This window comes from Ascidia mentula, chromosome 2, assembly GCF_947561715.1.
Source record: "Ascidia mentula chromosome 2, kaAscMent1.1, whole genome shotgun sequence".
Taxonomy (NCBI): domain Eukaryota; kingdom Metazoa; phylum Chordata; class Ascidiacea; order Phlebobranchia; family Ascidiidae; genus Ascidia; species Ascidia mentula.
Genome location: NC_138567.1, coordinates 12,416,974 through 12,434,787, shown reverse-complemented (window position 1 = coordinate 12,434,787; position 17,814 = coordinate 12,416,974). Strand labels below are relative to the sequence as shown.

At 41.8% G+C, this 17,814-nt stretch overlaps 1 protein-coding gene across 4 annotated transcripts in view; it reads right to left on the bottom strand.

Annotated features, from left to right (window-relative positions):
• LOC145888442 (uncharacterized) overlaps nt 1-17,814 on the bottom strand; it is a 35,075-nt gene that overhangs the window by 15,026 nt on the left and 2,235 nt on the right. For 3 of the 4 annotated variants that reach the window (XR_014399436.1, XM_082979189.1, XM_082979188.1), the window contains exons 5-7: nt 13,428-13,683; nt 7,454-8,151; nt 3,205-3,286 (exon numbers count right to left, since the gene is read on the bottom strand). Coding sequence is in view for 3 of the 4 variants with exons in the window: in XM_082979189.1 (XP_082835315.1) it covers nt 3,205-3,286; nt 7,454-8,151; nt 13,428-13,683 (1,036 nt within the window). In the remaining variant the exon portion in view is untranslated. Of the gene's footprint in view, nt 1-3,204; nt 3,287-7,453; nt 8,152-8,531; nt 8,627-13,427; nt 13,684-17,814 lie in introns of those variants that run through there. The other variant, XM_082979190.1, reaches the window with a different exon arrangement.

Below are 17,814 nucleotides of genomic sequence, written 5' to 3'. Positions count from 1 at the left end.
TAAATTCCTGGAAGTCGGGGATACGTTTGCTGACGTTGGGCCGCAAGATTGGCAGATAGCATGCTAAACTACCTGCCACTCTACAGCTTAAAGCATGTCATAGGTTAACACACTTTTAGGTAGAGATGACTGCCAAATGCTGAGTGATGCTCACGTAGTTTTAAGCAAGCAAAGAGCTTTAAGCGTTGTGCAACAACAAGTCGGCTGAATTAAGGGAATCCGCTGCACGTGGCATACGTACGTCATCCCTTGCAATTAGAGATAGGAATGAACAAAATCTTCCTCAACTTTTTAGAGGCACTATATGGCGCCTTTGATCTACAACGCATATAACCCTGAATAAAACAAATATTTCATGATACCAAGCAATGCAGATGAGGCAATTTTGCCAGCACTTCATCAAAATCTGCTATTGCGCAAAGCTACATAAACCTTTACTGCTTTATGGTAACCGAAGTATGCATGACAGTTGTACAGAGACATTTCCGTTTTGCTGAAACAAGCAGCGCTACAACCTACGCAACTTCTGACACAATCCGCAGTCTCACTCCACACATTTACACTTAACGAGGCCGTCATGTCACCAACCCTCGCATCATGCGAGTCACAAAACTGACTGGAACACGTGGGACAGCATGCACACGACACCGAAATTAGCAAAGTAACGTATCTGTACATTTTACAGGCCAATTTTACTGCTGTACATATTAGGAAATAGCGACAACGTCATTGAGAAGGATGCAATGTTGCTGTGCGTGAGACTAATTTCCTGTATCTTATGGTTACGTTGCAAAGGGGCAGGACGCGATCTTATAACGACGTGACGTCATCAAACGTGTGCTCGTTAACCACGTGCGAAGTACGGGCTTGGATCGAAATGAAATCGAGGGAAGAATTATAAAAAAAATCTGCATACTTTCCGCATACTCTGTCATGTCTGTCCACGGCTCGTATTTAGCGCCTCAACGATACTTTGACAAAGTGTGCACGGGCTGGCCATATAAGTCATTCGGTCTGCTCCATCAGCCGCAACTTTGGAACCGCCGTGACACGATTATGTGAAATCCTGTCTGATGACCAGCGCCAACGCAAACCGCTGCCAACTGCACATTAGGAAAATCAATAAAGAAGTATTTAGCTACTTACTAAACACTTCTTACATTGCTGTTGCTCAAGATATATGAAAAAACGACTGACACAAAAGCCACCGTTTAATACGGTATTTGCAATTCCTTCAGCATAAACTATCTGCTTGTCAAAGTTGCTGGCCGTTCACGGCATCGGTGCAATGACCGTGTCGTCTCAACGAATGGAAACCAATTTCTGTCTCCTCTCTCTGCATTGGACTGTATCAGAGTCTTCTACAGTGACCTGTGTTAACTGATGGGAGCTCACAAAGCAAACCTAACATTTCACGCATCCCCGCACTTTCCTGTTGCTGTTTTCCGCTTTAAAAGCCATTCCACATCAGTAAGACCAACTTCTAAACAACTGTATTACGCCAGCTATTCCGGCCGTTTGGTGCAGAGTCGCACAAAGGTTTCGTATGTAAACAAACGCATCACCACGTCAGGGTAGTAACCGCGCTTGTGCGCCTGAAGATTGAACACTAAGCACAGAGGAATGCCGTGGGCTCTTCAGGTGACTGACCGTGCAAGACTGTCACTTATTTCACGTTCCTCACCCATGGCACAGGCCGCTTTTACGCCCCACCGCACACGCTATGTAATTGATCGCGCAAGCCGCTATCTCTTCTGTTTGCCAATAAAACCCCAAGGCTCAGATGAGGTATAATACAATACTCGTGGGGCCCAAGAACAAAACCATCGACTTTTACTATCTTCAATTCGAAAGTGAAGGAAATTAATTCGAAACCTAGTCTGTTGGTTAGAATGAATTTTTCTCCTGTGAATTACGAGAACACTTATTCGCTTTGTGAAATAAGCTGCAGTCTACAAACTATCCTGACTTATTTGACTAATATAAAACTAACTCTGTCATCGTTGTCGGGAATGGTTACACGTATAAAAACTATTTGCTTTACCACGCCTTAACAACTTCATTACAGATGAACGGTAAGTGGTTGTCACTTTCGAGAACTGCTCTGTTTCTGTTATTACCAACCTTCCGTCAATACCACCTTCAAAGGCTACTTGTCAAGTACCACACATTGCTATAGATATACCCCTATGTTAAACCTCACCGGAAACTTTCTAAACTTTTTTTCGCCTTGCAATCCGCAACCAACTTCGACGACCGTTAAAGACAAAAAAACGATTACGAGTCGATTTCCGCAGGTGCGTGTCACCTCAAGCGTTGACAAACACAGCGATCGACTCGCCTATGATTACTTTAGAGTCCATCGTAAATAAACAGGCGCCTATCCTCCTCCCTGGCCGTCTAATTCCAATTAAAACTCCTTCAAAACACAGCGCACCGCGCTTTGGGTCGCGCCTGTTTAAACCTCTCGAGGAAGAGAGGTATTGGTTGATCAAGAAAAGGTGAAGCCGCGTTGGCGGCAAAGATGGCAATCATTAACTTTGGCCACAAAGCGTCGCCCGCTACACAGACCTCCAACCACGCGCTTGTGGTAGATATTAACTTAAAGATTACATCAGAGTTTTCCGACAAATAAGAGTCCTGAAAGACTTCCAAACGGCACGGTCTTCACATACTAGCTGACAATTTGAAACTTTTTGCACAGCGGACTATGAGCGTCTTTTTAACACTACAGCAAGACTGCAAATGCCAAACACGGTCGTGCTAAATGGTTTCTGTTCCAGCTGAGCGTTTCACCAATGTGAAATGGCAAAAGCAACGCGTGAATGGTGGTAGCAACCACCAAATATGCCGCGTTTCCTGACATGAATAACGCCCCTTCCGTGACACTCTCGATTTAGACGCAACGACGTGTTTGGGACTTCGGGGATTGCCTCAGTGCATAGGTTTCGGGAATGTATCTTTTCTGCATAGTGAACGATGTGCTGTTTACGTTTGGTCAAATATAAAAATTTTAGGAGTTGTTCCTGTTTTACAGCTACCACTTCACTTGTATAAAAAACAGCAATATGGCACAAGAAAGACAAAGCATCCATGGCAAATCTGTTGCCCAATGAAGAGTATTTCTCGTTTCCACGCGTTTGCAACAGTAAACAAGCCTATATTTAACTATCTTATCGGAAAGAAAATATGAAATTGACTTACCACTATCTTCCTTATTCTTCTTTAAGGTGCGGATCGCTTTACGTATTCTTGCTCTGGTTTCAAAATCACTACAAGCGTCCAACTGTGGGTGAATGTAAAGTCCACGTTACATTACAGTAAAAATAACATGTAAATACATAAATATACAATACGGTTTTGAGTGCATTTACACTAACCAACGTCAACTTAAAAAAAATCGGGGGCAAGTTCTGTGCACATAGCTATCAGCATACAAGGCAAGTTATGCATTGTATTCAATTTCAAAACATTTGCTGTTCAATCGACGCAATCAAAGCAAATATGCGGCACGTTGTTCGCGGGTTGTCTGCAAATTTGCTCACTAACTATACCGACGCCAGTAATTATTTGCAGTTGCCTTGCCTTTTTGTACCTAAAAGCGGTTCAGTTGACTGAATGAAAGACATCTTATTTATTTTAGCGCGGATTTTCCGGAATTTAATTGTGAGAGTTGCTTTGCAGATTGCTCGTTCAAAGTAAAAGTTCTGCTTTTAAGTACAGTGCTGCCTTGTCAACGTGATTCATTACTACATCGTTTCGGCATAATTGAGTCAACCCGCGTCTGCCTTCATTCGTAACAAGCGGTCACTGTTGCGCAACAATCGAAGCTTTAAAACACAACAACAAACACCGGGCGATTGGCTACAATTGATTGCAAATAAATGCACTTAAACTTTTCCCTATAGGAGCTATTCGACGATCGATGGAATGAACAAAAAGGTATACCCGCAAAAGTATTTTAAAACAGCGCTTTTACGGCAATTTTAAAATTCCAAGCTTACAAATAGCCAACCAGTTTTCAATCATTTTAAAGCTCGGTTTTGAGGAAACTGTAATTTAGTCATTGTTGTCAGAGTCTCATACAAAAGCCCACGCAGCCGTATCAGAAATTATATAAATAAAAGACGCAAGTTCAAACTGAGTGACTGAAATCGATTTTAAATTGTGTTACTCGATAGCCCAAAAATTTGAGTAAACCTTTTCCGTGCGTTTGTTCTACACCAGCAAAGCATCTTTGGCACATAATGACGCATTTAAAACAGCAAACGGAAAATTAATCCAATGTATGTCTGAAATTTTGACACAACTTGTTCATTTTTGTTTAAAAGCAAGTTGTAAAAGAGAGCCTTGGGCATTTTTCACTTCGACGCCGATATCCAATAAATGACATGCCAGACTCCATACAACCACTTCACAACAACGGGTGAAATACGAACTTGCGTCTGGGCCAAGGTGCAGTCGTCAAGGACATGCTGTCGCCTGATCAAATGACCCAGAAATTCGTAGCTTTAAACTGCCTTTAACGACCTGCTCTGCAGGATTGTCGGCGACCTGCTTGTTTATGTTTGGTTCCATGTCTGACCTCAAAAAGGTTTCGGAAAACATTCCAGTCACGCAACTCCCGACTAGTATTTAAAAAACGGTTTGAAGTTGCATTTTGGTGTGTCGAACCCATATTCGGTGTAATCGGTAAAATCTGCGAATTTCTGGTATTAGGTTTAACGCGAAAGCACTGGCGGCATATGAATCGATGTCAAGGTAGCTGTAATGGTAACACAAACCTCAATAGTCATTCTAATGCAACCGATTATAATTTACAAGCGTATTTACCAATGGTCGGCCATGATTAATATTCTGCGAATAAATTAAAACAAGAAATTGTTGCATTGTCAGAAGCTATCACGTTTTACAAAAGTAATGATTGAATTGGATCAACGCGCGTCATGTGCAAACGATGGTGCCAGGTTACCGCTACAGGAAACGCGCAATTGGCATTTGGAAACTCCAAAAGTGACGCAGGATTCGGGTTGCATGCGCGTTACGTCACAAAATTAATTACCCAGAATAATTATAGGCGCCGTGCGAAAGAGCATGAACTAAAAGTAGGATTCAAAATTTATACTTTTGAAAAACAATTGCGCTTTTTTGAATTTTTATATTCTACAGAGGTAAAGCCCTCGGATATATTCGTAATGTTAGTCAATGCTACGCACCTGAATGGATTTTTAAGAAAAACTGTTACAAATCAAATTTACATTGGTTCTATATACTCACAAAGCCTTGTACCCTAAAGACTGCTATGTACCTTTAAACCACAGCTATGTTCTGTACAAATTCTAACTTGGCCCAAAAAGCCAAAACACCATGCTGCATTTCAGAGCTTGGAAAGCTTAAAACTTTGCCTTAATCTGATAAGCAATCTCGACAAACAAACCGCGGTCCCATAAGCCATGGTGTGGCCAGCTTCATTGTTTAGGCTGTAAACAATAAGGCCGCGGTCACTGGCAGTCTAAATCGCCATCTGATTAATGGAACACTTTCATCCGGCGAACAGCTAATGCAGTATATCTTAATGCGGGATAGCCCTGAGTTTGCCATAAACAGCCATGAGCACGAAACGCCTAAGGCTACTTGATTTTAATGTGCTTCGCTGAGCAAGAACGGCCTCCGCAAATGATACTCTCTGATACTGTGAAGGTTTTAGTCGAGCCGCCTGCGTGAGTTATGGCCATGTTGAAAGTCAGTCCCATGCGATTTACGAGTCAACTCCATGGTTTTCAACGCCTTACTGAACGCTATAATATCTGTGGCATTTATCCTGTCGCATGCTTTTTGCAAATAACTTGTTTCTAGGGTCGGGCACCTCGGTTAAGATCTTTAAAGCTATTAGTGTCAATAGGATAGGAAAACTGAAAAAACATGAGACGTACAATGGATAGTTCGGCAATTTAAACAAAACTTGCATCGCGGAATTTGACTTCAAAACTGTAATAAAGCGGTCGCGTAATTCGCGCATCCAAGCAAACTTGCCGTAAATGTCAAACAAGACCACAAATACTTCGGATCGCATCATCGCAGCACTAAATTACAAGTTACGAGGACGAGACAAGCAGCACATGACAAGATCAACCCACATTCCACCTTATTTTCTAAATTGGCTTCTTTAACCTCATGTAAAATAATCTTTCGCCCGAGACCGATCACAGTTTTGATTGTATTAAAAACAGTTACTGTACGAGTTTTTCTACATACATTAATCCCAGACTGAATACACTACCACAGTGACTACCTCTGCGTTTTGAGTGACTGGATTAAACACGCCACCTGCACCCACGTGGTTGTGTCATCTGTTACGTCACGTATAGTCCCACCAATCCCACGTGTTCTGATATTACGCTCTGGGAGGTGCTATCACAAAGTAAACATTTATCACATGATTTTCCTGCCAACTGGCAACATGTCTTGGTTCACTAGAAAATAATACGATTATGCATCAAGCGAAACCGGGAAAAAACGTTTTTCCCACGGCCACCCGGAAGCAATTCGGAACCCGACAAGCGGCCGCCTGGGCATTGGAGGACATCGTGACGTCATGAAGGTGAAAATGGCCGTAAAAGGTAGCGCAGCTTCCGACTGCAGATGGGAAAGAGAACTATTTATACGAGTATTTGCGACGTAAGCAATGACCTAAGTCGTTGGATTCCGAAACGTACGAGTTCACATCAAGATTATACGGTTAAGTAAAATACCGCTTTGCCAAAAGGGACATCACACAGTAAAAAGGGTACGAGAATAAATCATGCACGAATTCCGCGTAATTTGGAATGTGCGACGAATAATTGCAAGAAAATGTGTAGTTTTGTCAAGACCAATTGATTATCGTGGAGTTATTGGACCCGCAGAAAGAAACGACGCAAACGAACTTAAACCTAACGAAAGCAAACCTTACACAGCCAAAGTCAACAGATTTAACACAACCAGTTCCCAACCCTAAACATCATCCATCTCAATTCGGCCGCGTTTCGTTGACCATAAGTGAGCTAAAACGTGGGTGATACAATCGCTTGGTGGTCCCATGTTTGGATTGGCGCCGATATTTTTCAGCGTTACAAGCATGAGTGTTGTTTAAAGTCGGCTTAAGGTACAGCGTAAAGTTTTCCAGCTTTTTTACGCAATTTCTTGAGTTTTGTTGAGTTAGTAACACAATAAGCGGATCTTTTAAATGTTTTAATGTGAATATATATCTGTAGAAGTTAGCCAGAAAGCAAAATGCCAAAGCTACAATGCCGGTAATAACCATAACATAATTAAAACCAGAGGTTTCGAAAATTTGTTTCGTCTATGCTCTTCCTTCTTAACCAACCTTATATATTTTTTTAAATTATTTTACCAAAAGGCATATAATTAGTGCGATTTGAGAGATTGAATTAAAAGTCAAGGAGTAACTTACGAGATTTTGTAGTTCGTCTACGCTCTTCCCTTCGTAATCAACATCATTCACGGCACTGGGTACATCCTTCTGGCGCAAGTACACTGTGGCCGATGACGTCGCGCGGGCAGTGTCACGTGACCTGGCAAGCACCTCTGCCATAATTTGACTGGCTGTCTTCGTCGGGCGTGCCGAAGTAGGAGGTGTTGCGTTGGTGCTGTTTATGACGTTGTTATTGCTGTTGTTGGAGTTTTTACTGGAATCGGATTCGTTTTTGCTTGCTTTGTCGCTGTCGGTGACCGCTTTGGGCTTGGCAGTAAAAATCCTTTTTCCCAGAGCTCGCAGAACGACCCTGGCGGATTTCTTTTGTGCCTGCGAGTCGCCGCTAGAGGTCGAGCGAGGGCTAAATGCCTCCGAAGAGTCACTTTCGGATCGCGGGGAGACAGGTGTGGTTGACACAGGGTTCGAGACCACGTCCTGCTGGTTGTCAGCGACCGCCTCGGACGGTTCGGAAAAACTGTTCTGCTTTGTCGATCGCCTTCGAAAGCGCTTCGAGAACTTTCTCTTTCCAACAGTTTGGTCTTCTTTAACCGCAGAGCCCGAAGCTTCGGGGTCCTTGCTGGAAGACGAGGAGGTGCGAATTCCGCGAAAGAATGAAAACGCGGATGCCTTCGATGTCCTTCTCTCGTTGGGTGCTTCTTGCGCGGGAGCGGGTAATGCTAAAAATAGGACATATTTTGCATTAAAGTTTGTATTAGGAACACTTCTAGTTTCGTAAGTTTAATATGTCGATGTTTTTGGTTTACAGTCTGTACCCATATTGCTGACGGTGCCGATTTCCGCTACGTGTCGGATAACAAATCCCCCACCTACGGGCGCACTCGCAGAATACACTGGGCAAAAAATAGAATGAAAGGGAGTTTGTAACTGGATCGGGCGACGGCAACAGCTGACAGCAAACATATTGATCAGCTAGAACACAGTGCGATCACCGTAAGGCCCCTATAATGTTTCGTCGCTTTCCAGTTCATGTGATTTTATCCTAGCAGCGGTAAACAGAGTTCCGAGAAACGATTGCGGATTAAAGGTGAACACTCACTTGCTTCTTGTATCGACGACATGTTGGTTGGTTGGTTGTCACAGTGTTTGACAAAATACATAAAACAGTGGCTATCACAAGGCCACCACTATACTGCAATTGGAACAATTTTATGTTGCTCAGCAAGGCATTAAAACAGTATGCCACAAATAACACAACGTCCATATACTGGAGTGAACACAAGTTGTGTGGTAATAGCGCTTGACAGTGCGGCTTGGTTGAGCTTACGGAAATGGCAGTGTCAACTAAACGCGGGCGCTAAAGGTCTGACACTCACTCGCATACTGAGTTTGTGTTGATAACCACATTCAGTTCGCTCCTCCAAACAAACATATAACATATCTGTTGTAGAAAGTCAAGTGGAGTGAGGGCGTGTCTGCAAATGCACTCTGAAGTCCACAACTTCGACCAAGGTTTCGCACGTTGCAATGCCTTGTGTTTTATACCTCACATGTGGATTGCACCTTAAGGCGCAAAACACTACACCTGCTCGAAATTGCTCAACAACTTACAGGGCGATGCAGTCTTTGAATTTTGGTCTAACTCCATTACAGTTTATCAAACGAAACCTTGCCATTTTGACGTTGCTTTGGCCAAAATCTAGACCTACATCTCTTCTACACAAAAAGGGTGGATCTCTAAACCAGAGCGAGATGTTATGGAAAGGTTTGCAGTCATTTTGCGCCAAGGGCCGCCTGTTTCCAATACGATATGGCCACAAAAGCCGCGGTAACAATGGTTCGACAGACAAGCTCGCGAACAGACCGGGAGACCGGTTTTGTTTCGGGTTAAGTACGTCTGTTCATTGGCTCGACAACCTCGTGAAATGTTGCGACGATTGAAAAGAGTGATGTACGAATTGTATAAGTTTTTTTTGACTCCCTGATAAGAAAGCACGGTTGCCTTTGACAACGGTCGTAAAGTTATGTGGGTTGAAGGCTTTCAACACGCCTCAGTTGGGACAAACAAACACAAAAAGTACGATAGAGTGTGTTAAAAAGGTGCGTGTGTAAAATAATGAAATCCATCGAATTAATACATCATTAATTATATATTTTCGGATACGAAGCTAAATCCATCTACAACCATCCACAATTCATCTACATAATCGATCTAAAATTCACCTAAAACGGACAGTGTGAGTATCTCATATTTGTTATAAGAAAGCAATTCAGCAAAAATCACAAGTCGTTCGGGAGGTACTTTAATAACTAAAACATCAGTGTATGGTTAAATCAAAATCAACACAAACGGTAAAACAATCCATATTTCCATGCGATTCTTAAATAGGACTGTAATGCTAAGAGTAGAAAATAGTTCACCTCAAATGGTGAAGAAATTATCAACACGATTTTGCTAATTTACAATTGCGTGACATATTATGACGTTTTAGTGTTTGAAGGCACTTACTAAATTCTTTTAGGTGATTTGGGATTATCATGGGGTTATTGTCGCAGACTTTGACGCCGTATCAGCTTTTGTCGACCACCCACTTATCTGGGGCCCTAACGAGCCGATTCGACATACACGTTCGTGTAATCGATTGCATTAAGGCTTAAAAGCACGCGACCGATTGCGCTACAAGGGCTACCAAAATAATCACGTATAATTTTTGCAATATCGCGCGATTCAGCCATCTCCAAAAGACGATACGTCGTTTATCCATTTTTTTTACATATTGGTGAGGTTGGGGTTAAAATGCATTTGCTCATTTTGTACTTAATTGTCAAAACTTATTTATCCACTTTTTAAGTACACAGTGTCCAGTGAAAAAGGCAATAACGCTGGCGCATATGTCTTGCAGAAATACTTTAAAATTGCACACATCCGCACGATGGCGTCAGTTCCCACTTTTTCCTCTAGTCTACACCAAGACTATTTCGTCATAAGCTTTTCCAGCGGTCCTTCTTACTTGAAAACTTATGAGATTACACATAAGATTGAATGCATATTTGTCATATAAATCATTTGGCATGGACGTCAACTTTTACCCAACACTGCAATGTTTGTGTGTGCGTTAGATGACGTCTCGATAACGTTTGCAAAACAATCATTAAGGCTTGGCAGTCTATCTTGCTTAACCTGGCTTGCCTGGAAGACCTCCACCGCAGTGACGTAACAGAAGGCGATTGTCGAACAAACAAACGCACGAGCGTTTCTCGAGATTGTTCAGGAATGCGTAAAGAAGCCTGACAAACATAAAGTAAAGGTGGCATGTTTTTAGTGAAATCACGTGACTTGAAATAAAAAAATGTCAAAATCAAAGAATATCGAAGAATTTCATTAACGGGCAGATATTGCAATATGAGCTAAATGTTTTGGATAAAAGTAGATACTCGAGAATTGACTCTTAAGTAATAAATTTCCAGAGACAGGCCAGAAGCGCAGCTGGTAAAAGCTTGAAGACAATACACTAATGGTACACATAAACAATTTCTTTGCAAAAATAGTCGTAAATATTTCCAGGAACGCATGACGCGTCGTACTTAATCCTTATATATCACCGTGTTCGTCGCACGAAGTGCAACAATGCGTGAAGCATGACACACTCACCTTCCGCAACGAAGGAATTTTGCTATTTTCTGCGGATTACTATTAGCTTTCAACCGTGGCCGCGAAAATTCGATGCCCGATTAGTGCTGTTGGGAATCGCCAAGGAACAAAGAAATTCTGCCCCACTGTTTTATGTTCCAAGTCGTCAACAGATATCATCACAAAAATATGATACAAACAGGTTAGGATATAAGAAACACATTTTTTTTATCCAATACTCGGGCCAATGTCAGAAAGAAGGGACATTATATTATTCACAACGCACTTCAGAATACAGTAATCGGATCTGTATGTGATAAATTTTGCGCTTCCTCTGCACATATTTTTTAACTAACCTTTGTAATAAAGATTTTTTTTGAATTGTTTGGAGTTAAAAGCTCGTTGAATTAAAATTTTACTTCGTTCGTTTCATTGTAAACCCATGTAAAGCGGAAAGCGACATACATCTACATTCGAGAAAACGTAAAACCACAAAATTGTCGCTATATGTCACCGTTTACCCGCGATTGTGCATTCAAGGGCATGGGCGATGAGAGATACCGAGATATGGCGAAAGTGTGTCAACGTTGCTGCTTCATACACTCCACAGCTAAGTGAGACAACGTGCCGCGGGCGATGAAACAAACGCAGGCGCTTCCACGTTAACTGGTTACAGTTAGGGAGGTATCACGGTTACACGGGCTTTCGAAGGAAATGTCAACTGTAAATGCTGTCTTAAGCGAGGGTGCTGAGCTTTTTGGCTATTTTTTTTACGCGAAAGCGAGAATGCTAGTACATGTCTCCTATTTGCCCCTTTTTCTGCCCTTCTTTTTGAGCACAATAATGTCCTAGTCATAATGTTGTTGATAATTGACAATTCGGAACCATTGCTTTTTGCTTTTACCGGATAATAAACACAGGTCAGTTTTAAATGTTGGTTTTGGATATGTCGGTAACGGCAGCAAATCTGTTCGGCGATTTTTTCGCTCCAGCATTTTTGCACAAAAGCGCAATAAACAAACAAAACTGGAACCAAATTCCTTCGAACACGAATTAAGTTGTGACCATCGGTCACATTTCAAATAGCTTTGCCATATTTTTGTCTAACATAAACACTACCCATTTTTGTGGACTATTATCTTTTCAAGAACCTCCACACCAAAAAATTCACGACGCACAAAAATGTTTATTTATTACCACGCGGCGTTTTTTCACCCGGGCAGTGCAGAGGTGACCTTTCTTTTAAAATCCTTCTTTATAGGTGGGCGAACTATTTGCATTTGAGCGCACATATGACGCACCAAAGTTTACGAGTCAGGCGATGTCCAGCGCTCAAAAGTGACGTCGCGTGATGTCAAATATTGACCCTATACGTTGTTAGATCCATGCCCATGTAGCTTTGAGGTTCCGCGCTCGATGCGTTCGCAAACAAATTCGCATATGTTAAAGCTTCATGAAATTTAAGCTGGTTGGTCAGTGGGCCAAACACAATTCAGCAGTTTCACCACTGGAATGTGTTGAGGAAAATAAATCAAAACTAGAAAACCCATTTTACAGCTTGATGGTGCTAATTTGTATCCAATATCCGCATTCTTATGGAAAGGTTAAAAGCTAGAACCAAAACACGATTGTAAAAATACATTGCCCTTTATTAACTTGGCTGATAAGTATAACACACATGGCTTCAAAATAAGTTCAAAAAAGTTGAGTACATTAATTGCTTTTTTTTGCAAGATATTTTATTTAAATCCAGTTTTGTGCGTAAAGAATAGTGCCGTTGAAACTAACAGCGTCGACATGTCAAAACTCACTGCTACCCTTCTATCTGGGGTTATAAGTCGCTAAACCACGTTGCCTTAGATCAGGCCAGGCCAGAAGTACTTGAAACGCAGAGCCAGCAATTATAAGTCCGAAGGGAACTGACCATGGCAAGATGTTCAAAACCACCCAGACACTATCAGCCAATCCAAAGACTTTATAATACAGTTTAACCATATTACCAAAAAAAAATCTTGTAGTGAAGCATTTCGGATCAAACATCTGATCGTCAGGAGTGCAGGGTATCAGGAAATTATAAAATTTGCAAATGTTGGGAAATTATCGATTGCAACAAACATGTAGAGGTACAATTAATACTATTTTGCAAACACTCTACTGGGCAAAACAATTGCACAGAAGATTACACAACGATAAATTTTAACACCAACAAACATCACAAACCTAATAACGAAACAATTTGACCAAAGTCGTCAATTTCTAATTCACATCCTTATCAACCTAAATTTACACATGTTACCTATTTGTGGTACACCCCACCACCTGTATAAAAGCATTTAAATAATAACAACCAGTGTAATAACTCACCTGCTGCAAAAACAGCGTCTCCAGCAGATGTCCCCGGCGAATGTTGTTTCCAATCGGGCGCTTTTTGGTTTTTACTATTTCCCAGCGGTGGTTCGAGTTCCGGAGCTTCACGAATCCGTAAATCACTGCTTCTTTTTTGCAGCTCACGGACGTCACAATCGCCTGTGTTATCTTTCGAACCAGGTGCTTGTGCGACGATTGTTACGTCACAACCAAGCACTCCATACTGATTTTCTAATGGTTTCTCCGACTTGGTCTGTAATTGTAAAACAAATGAATTTATCTGTGCGCAAATGACCAAGACGTGACTACTGGTATTTTTTGAATAGCAATTCTGACACTTCGAATAGTTTTCGTCATTGCTACAGCAACGACACGACTAAGCTATCAACTCATCAAACTGGTTTCACAAATGCGCTGCGTTGTGCGTTATACTCATCAAGCAGCATACTACAACGGTAAATTTACTAACTGTAGAAAACCAAATGGCAATTTACAAGGACGTTAACAGCCTTCGTTTCTTCCGACTGGATGATTTGCAAAGTCTGTTTCTCCCGATTTTAAAACGTGAGATTTACGCTGAAAACACGCATTCCTGACCAGATAATCTCGTTATTAACTAGGCAAGTCACACACATGCGCGTTAGCAAAAACCGTAGATCTGCAATAATAAAGAGCTTGTGTCTCTGTCGAATGCATTTCTCTGTAGTTTTATTACAATTTATTTATTTCTCGTGCAATCGGACTTATGCGATTTTGTCACTTTTTCGCATTCTTTGTCAATTGAGCAGAGCCACTCAGTAACATGCAGTTGTGTTATACATTGTACAACCACGGGTCTAAAATAGTATAAAGAAAAGGGAAACAAATGTAACATGTCCTCCTAATGAGCCTAAACCTGATAATCGCGCAACAACTCAGTCTCATTCGTGCACAGCCATAAGCGGAAAACTACACTTGAATAGGAAATTATCAGTAACACCGGCATACTTTCCCATCATTGTGTCGCCCACGAAGCGATTACAGATCTTGTTTCAACTGTAGCAACAAACCCCCGTGTAGGCGATTAGCGGATATTATCAACCCACTATAAGCTTTCACGGGCGCCATGGTTAAAGGTATGAGATAATTAAAACTGTCAGAACTCGCAAGGTGCCATTTACATCTCAAAGGTCCGTCAATGCACAGAAAGGCGGGCGGCGTTTTAAAACTCGAACTACAGCGGTCGCGTGATGACGTAACAGCCTTAGCTTAATTGCAGAGGAGATGTAATCACATTACACCTGAGCTTGCCGTCGCAATACCCGAAAAGTAGAAGGTGGTAATCCCATACTGGGAAAAACACCCCGCGAGCGCCCACAGCACAATACATAAGGATGATCCCTTGTGATACGGATGATCTTATAAACACCCGTTATCTATAAACCAAACTATCCAGTCGGGATTAGCGGGGTCTGGCCAGCTTCTGTCGTTACATGGGGCTCGGCAAAGGGCTGGCAGTGTTTGCGCACAAGCACTAATCTGTTACTACAGAAACATGTATAACTTTAACATATACGGCTGCAGTTGCATCAGTGCATCTATATATTGACCACGCGATAGCTAGAAGCTGTGATAGCGAAGTTTACCTAAATCACGCATTTACGTTTTTTCTGCGTTCGGGCACACTGACATCAAACTAAAACAAAAAATACAAAGTACCTTAAAACCATAAGTTTTCATCTATTAGTTTACATTGCAACCCCGGTCGTAATAGACCGTCCTACGCAAAATTAGACTTTAGGTGGCCACAGAATATTAAAAAAGAACACTATCGCTATAATTCGATGGCGGTCAGACAGCACAAACAAAACAGAACTGTACACAATTTTTTGTGACCGCCCGCTTGAAAGCAATCCATAACGAGGGTTTAATTAACTTTTCCAGCGCCAATCAAGTGGGGGGAAAGCAGTTCGATTATAAGTTTCTTGTACGCCGTTGAACTCACCACACACAATGCAACATGTTTTGCTTACGCAGCTGCCTGTTTACACAAAGGAAAGGCGAGTTGAGTTATTTGCTCGCGCGTCTGCATCTCCACGAAAAACAACAATGCGATTGTGCTGCGGAGGGGAGGGGGATGCGATACCTCCGACGGGATTTCGCAAAAGAGATGACTGACATTCCAAGCTTCAGCGCAATTACACGCCTATGCATTCCGGGCGTGCGGGAGCAGGTGTCAAATTAGCCGCCATTCGTATAACCTACATTTCTAGATAACGAATATTGTAATTAACAGACAGCTACCATCGGTCCCTCAAAACGAGGTCTATCCATGTAAATGTAGCCAGTTAACTGATCCATTTTAAACTATACAACCAAGGCCTTCTGATTATCTGCGCTCACACGAACATACGAACACAATCTTCAATGCATTATGAGACGAACATATCTATGACGTAATGTTGGAATTTAGATCCCGTAAGCGCACAAGAACGTATCCGGAGGCGGTACGTGCGGTTTTGCGCCGAGAGCGAAGGAACGGTCATCGACAAACATCGGTTTAAACCTGTAGTAATTGCATACAAGTAGCTACGAAATTACTTGGCTGTGTCACAGCAAGTTAAAAGGCGGCACCTTCATCGCAAACCGATTATTATAACGCTAGTACTCCTTCGACAAAAGCTATGTCATTGGGTTAGGCTAACCAAATTGGGCAGGTTTTCTAAAGGCACGTTAAGAGAACTATGATCACGAGTAACTTAGATCCAACACATGTCGGTCTGTACATAATGCGATATTTTTTTCATCACAGCAATAAATAAATACGCCTTGTAAGGTAAAGAAAACACGATAAACTACACACAAACAACAGACTATATTACCATATAGGGTAATCCCAATAGATCTACAACCTTGCATACAAATTGCTAATAACCAACGCGATTTAACTGCAAGTAGAATGTAACTTGCCCAATAAGTATCTAGCTTCCATCACACGAGCGACCAATTCAGCGAGGTCAATAACGCCACATAGATCAATAATGTATGATTGCATTTGACACGATAGAACAAATGCCATTTGTTTTATTGCTCAATTATTGATCACGAGCCTTCGGCGCGTGGCATCGCAATATTGAGGTCCACTTTGCAAGCAAACAGTCCGGTCGCTATAAATTTGGATGGGTTGCAAACCCGTTGAAATTCACAGGCGTCACGAAAAAAAAGAACCCAAAAAATTAAAAAATGTTGCATGCTGTCGTTTTCACAAAAACTGTGTCTGAGTTTCTCTGTAACCAATAATCGTAAAGCTTAATATTTCGAATTTAGAATCACAGAAAGAGATAAGATTATGTTTCCTTATTTCGCTGTAAAAGAATCATCTTTACAGCCGTTGCTAACACCGCTGGCCAACTGATATCACGCATTTGCGATGACTGGTTTGTAAAAAACGCAAAACAAAACGATGCGAGCATTCAATCAACCGCGAACTCGCAGAATGCGAATCATCAAAGACCAACACGCTTTACGCGTCAGTGCACAAGAATTCAGCCGTGACGTCACGTGTCGACCTTGCCGATAAGAAGGAATAGATCGGCGCGTTTCTCATGACTTATGTCATACTACGATATTTCAGGTCATGTTAGTGACGATTGACGTAAATGGATTTTATTCAACAGCTGGTACATGGCTGGATGTGGAGGCCATACGAAAACGTTGTTGCCGATAAAAAAAATGATCAGTTCAGTACAAGTAAATATTTCGAAATTTTTCGCAAAAACAATTTGTACAGTTTATCCCCAAAACGAAAAGACGAAAGTTTGTTGGACTTTTTGCAAATTTGCGATATCTTCCAATCCACTACTTAAACAAAAATGTTGACCAGACATTACTACTGCATCTGACCTTCACATACCACTAACACGAATGAATGTGCCTGTTTGCTCTTTAACCTACGCCAACAAAACGCACACAAAAGGTAACTTCACCAGCTTAGGGTTCAAACAACGACCCAGAGACTAGAAATATCATATATTTGGCGGCGACCCCAAGAAAACTTTTCAAGCATGGGTTCACAATTGCAACTAAACCTAACGAAACTTCGTGATATCCTGACCATCTAAACTGCGCAGTTCTGAAAGCTACTGCAAAAGTAAGAAAGCTTTTCGAAATTTTCCAGTCCGTCTGTCTTCGCGGTAATGCATACCCAAGCGTTTACAAACAAGGCATCGGCGAAGGCTCAGCGGCCCACGAAGCGCAAATTTCAGGCTCCGCTTGGCTTGAAAACCCCGGCACGCTCTGAGCCTGAATAGAGAGACAAGCGGGAAGATCGCCTTCCTTGCGACTCGCATTTTTTCCGTGCAAGCCGTAATTTGCGGTAAAAAGGAGTTTTCACCTGCGAAAAAGT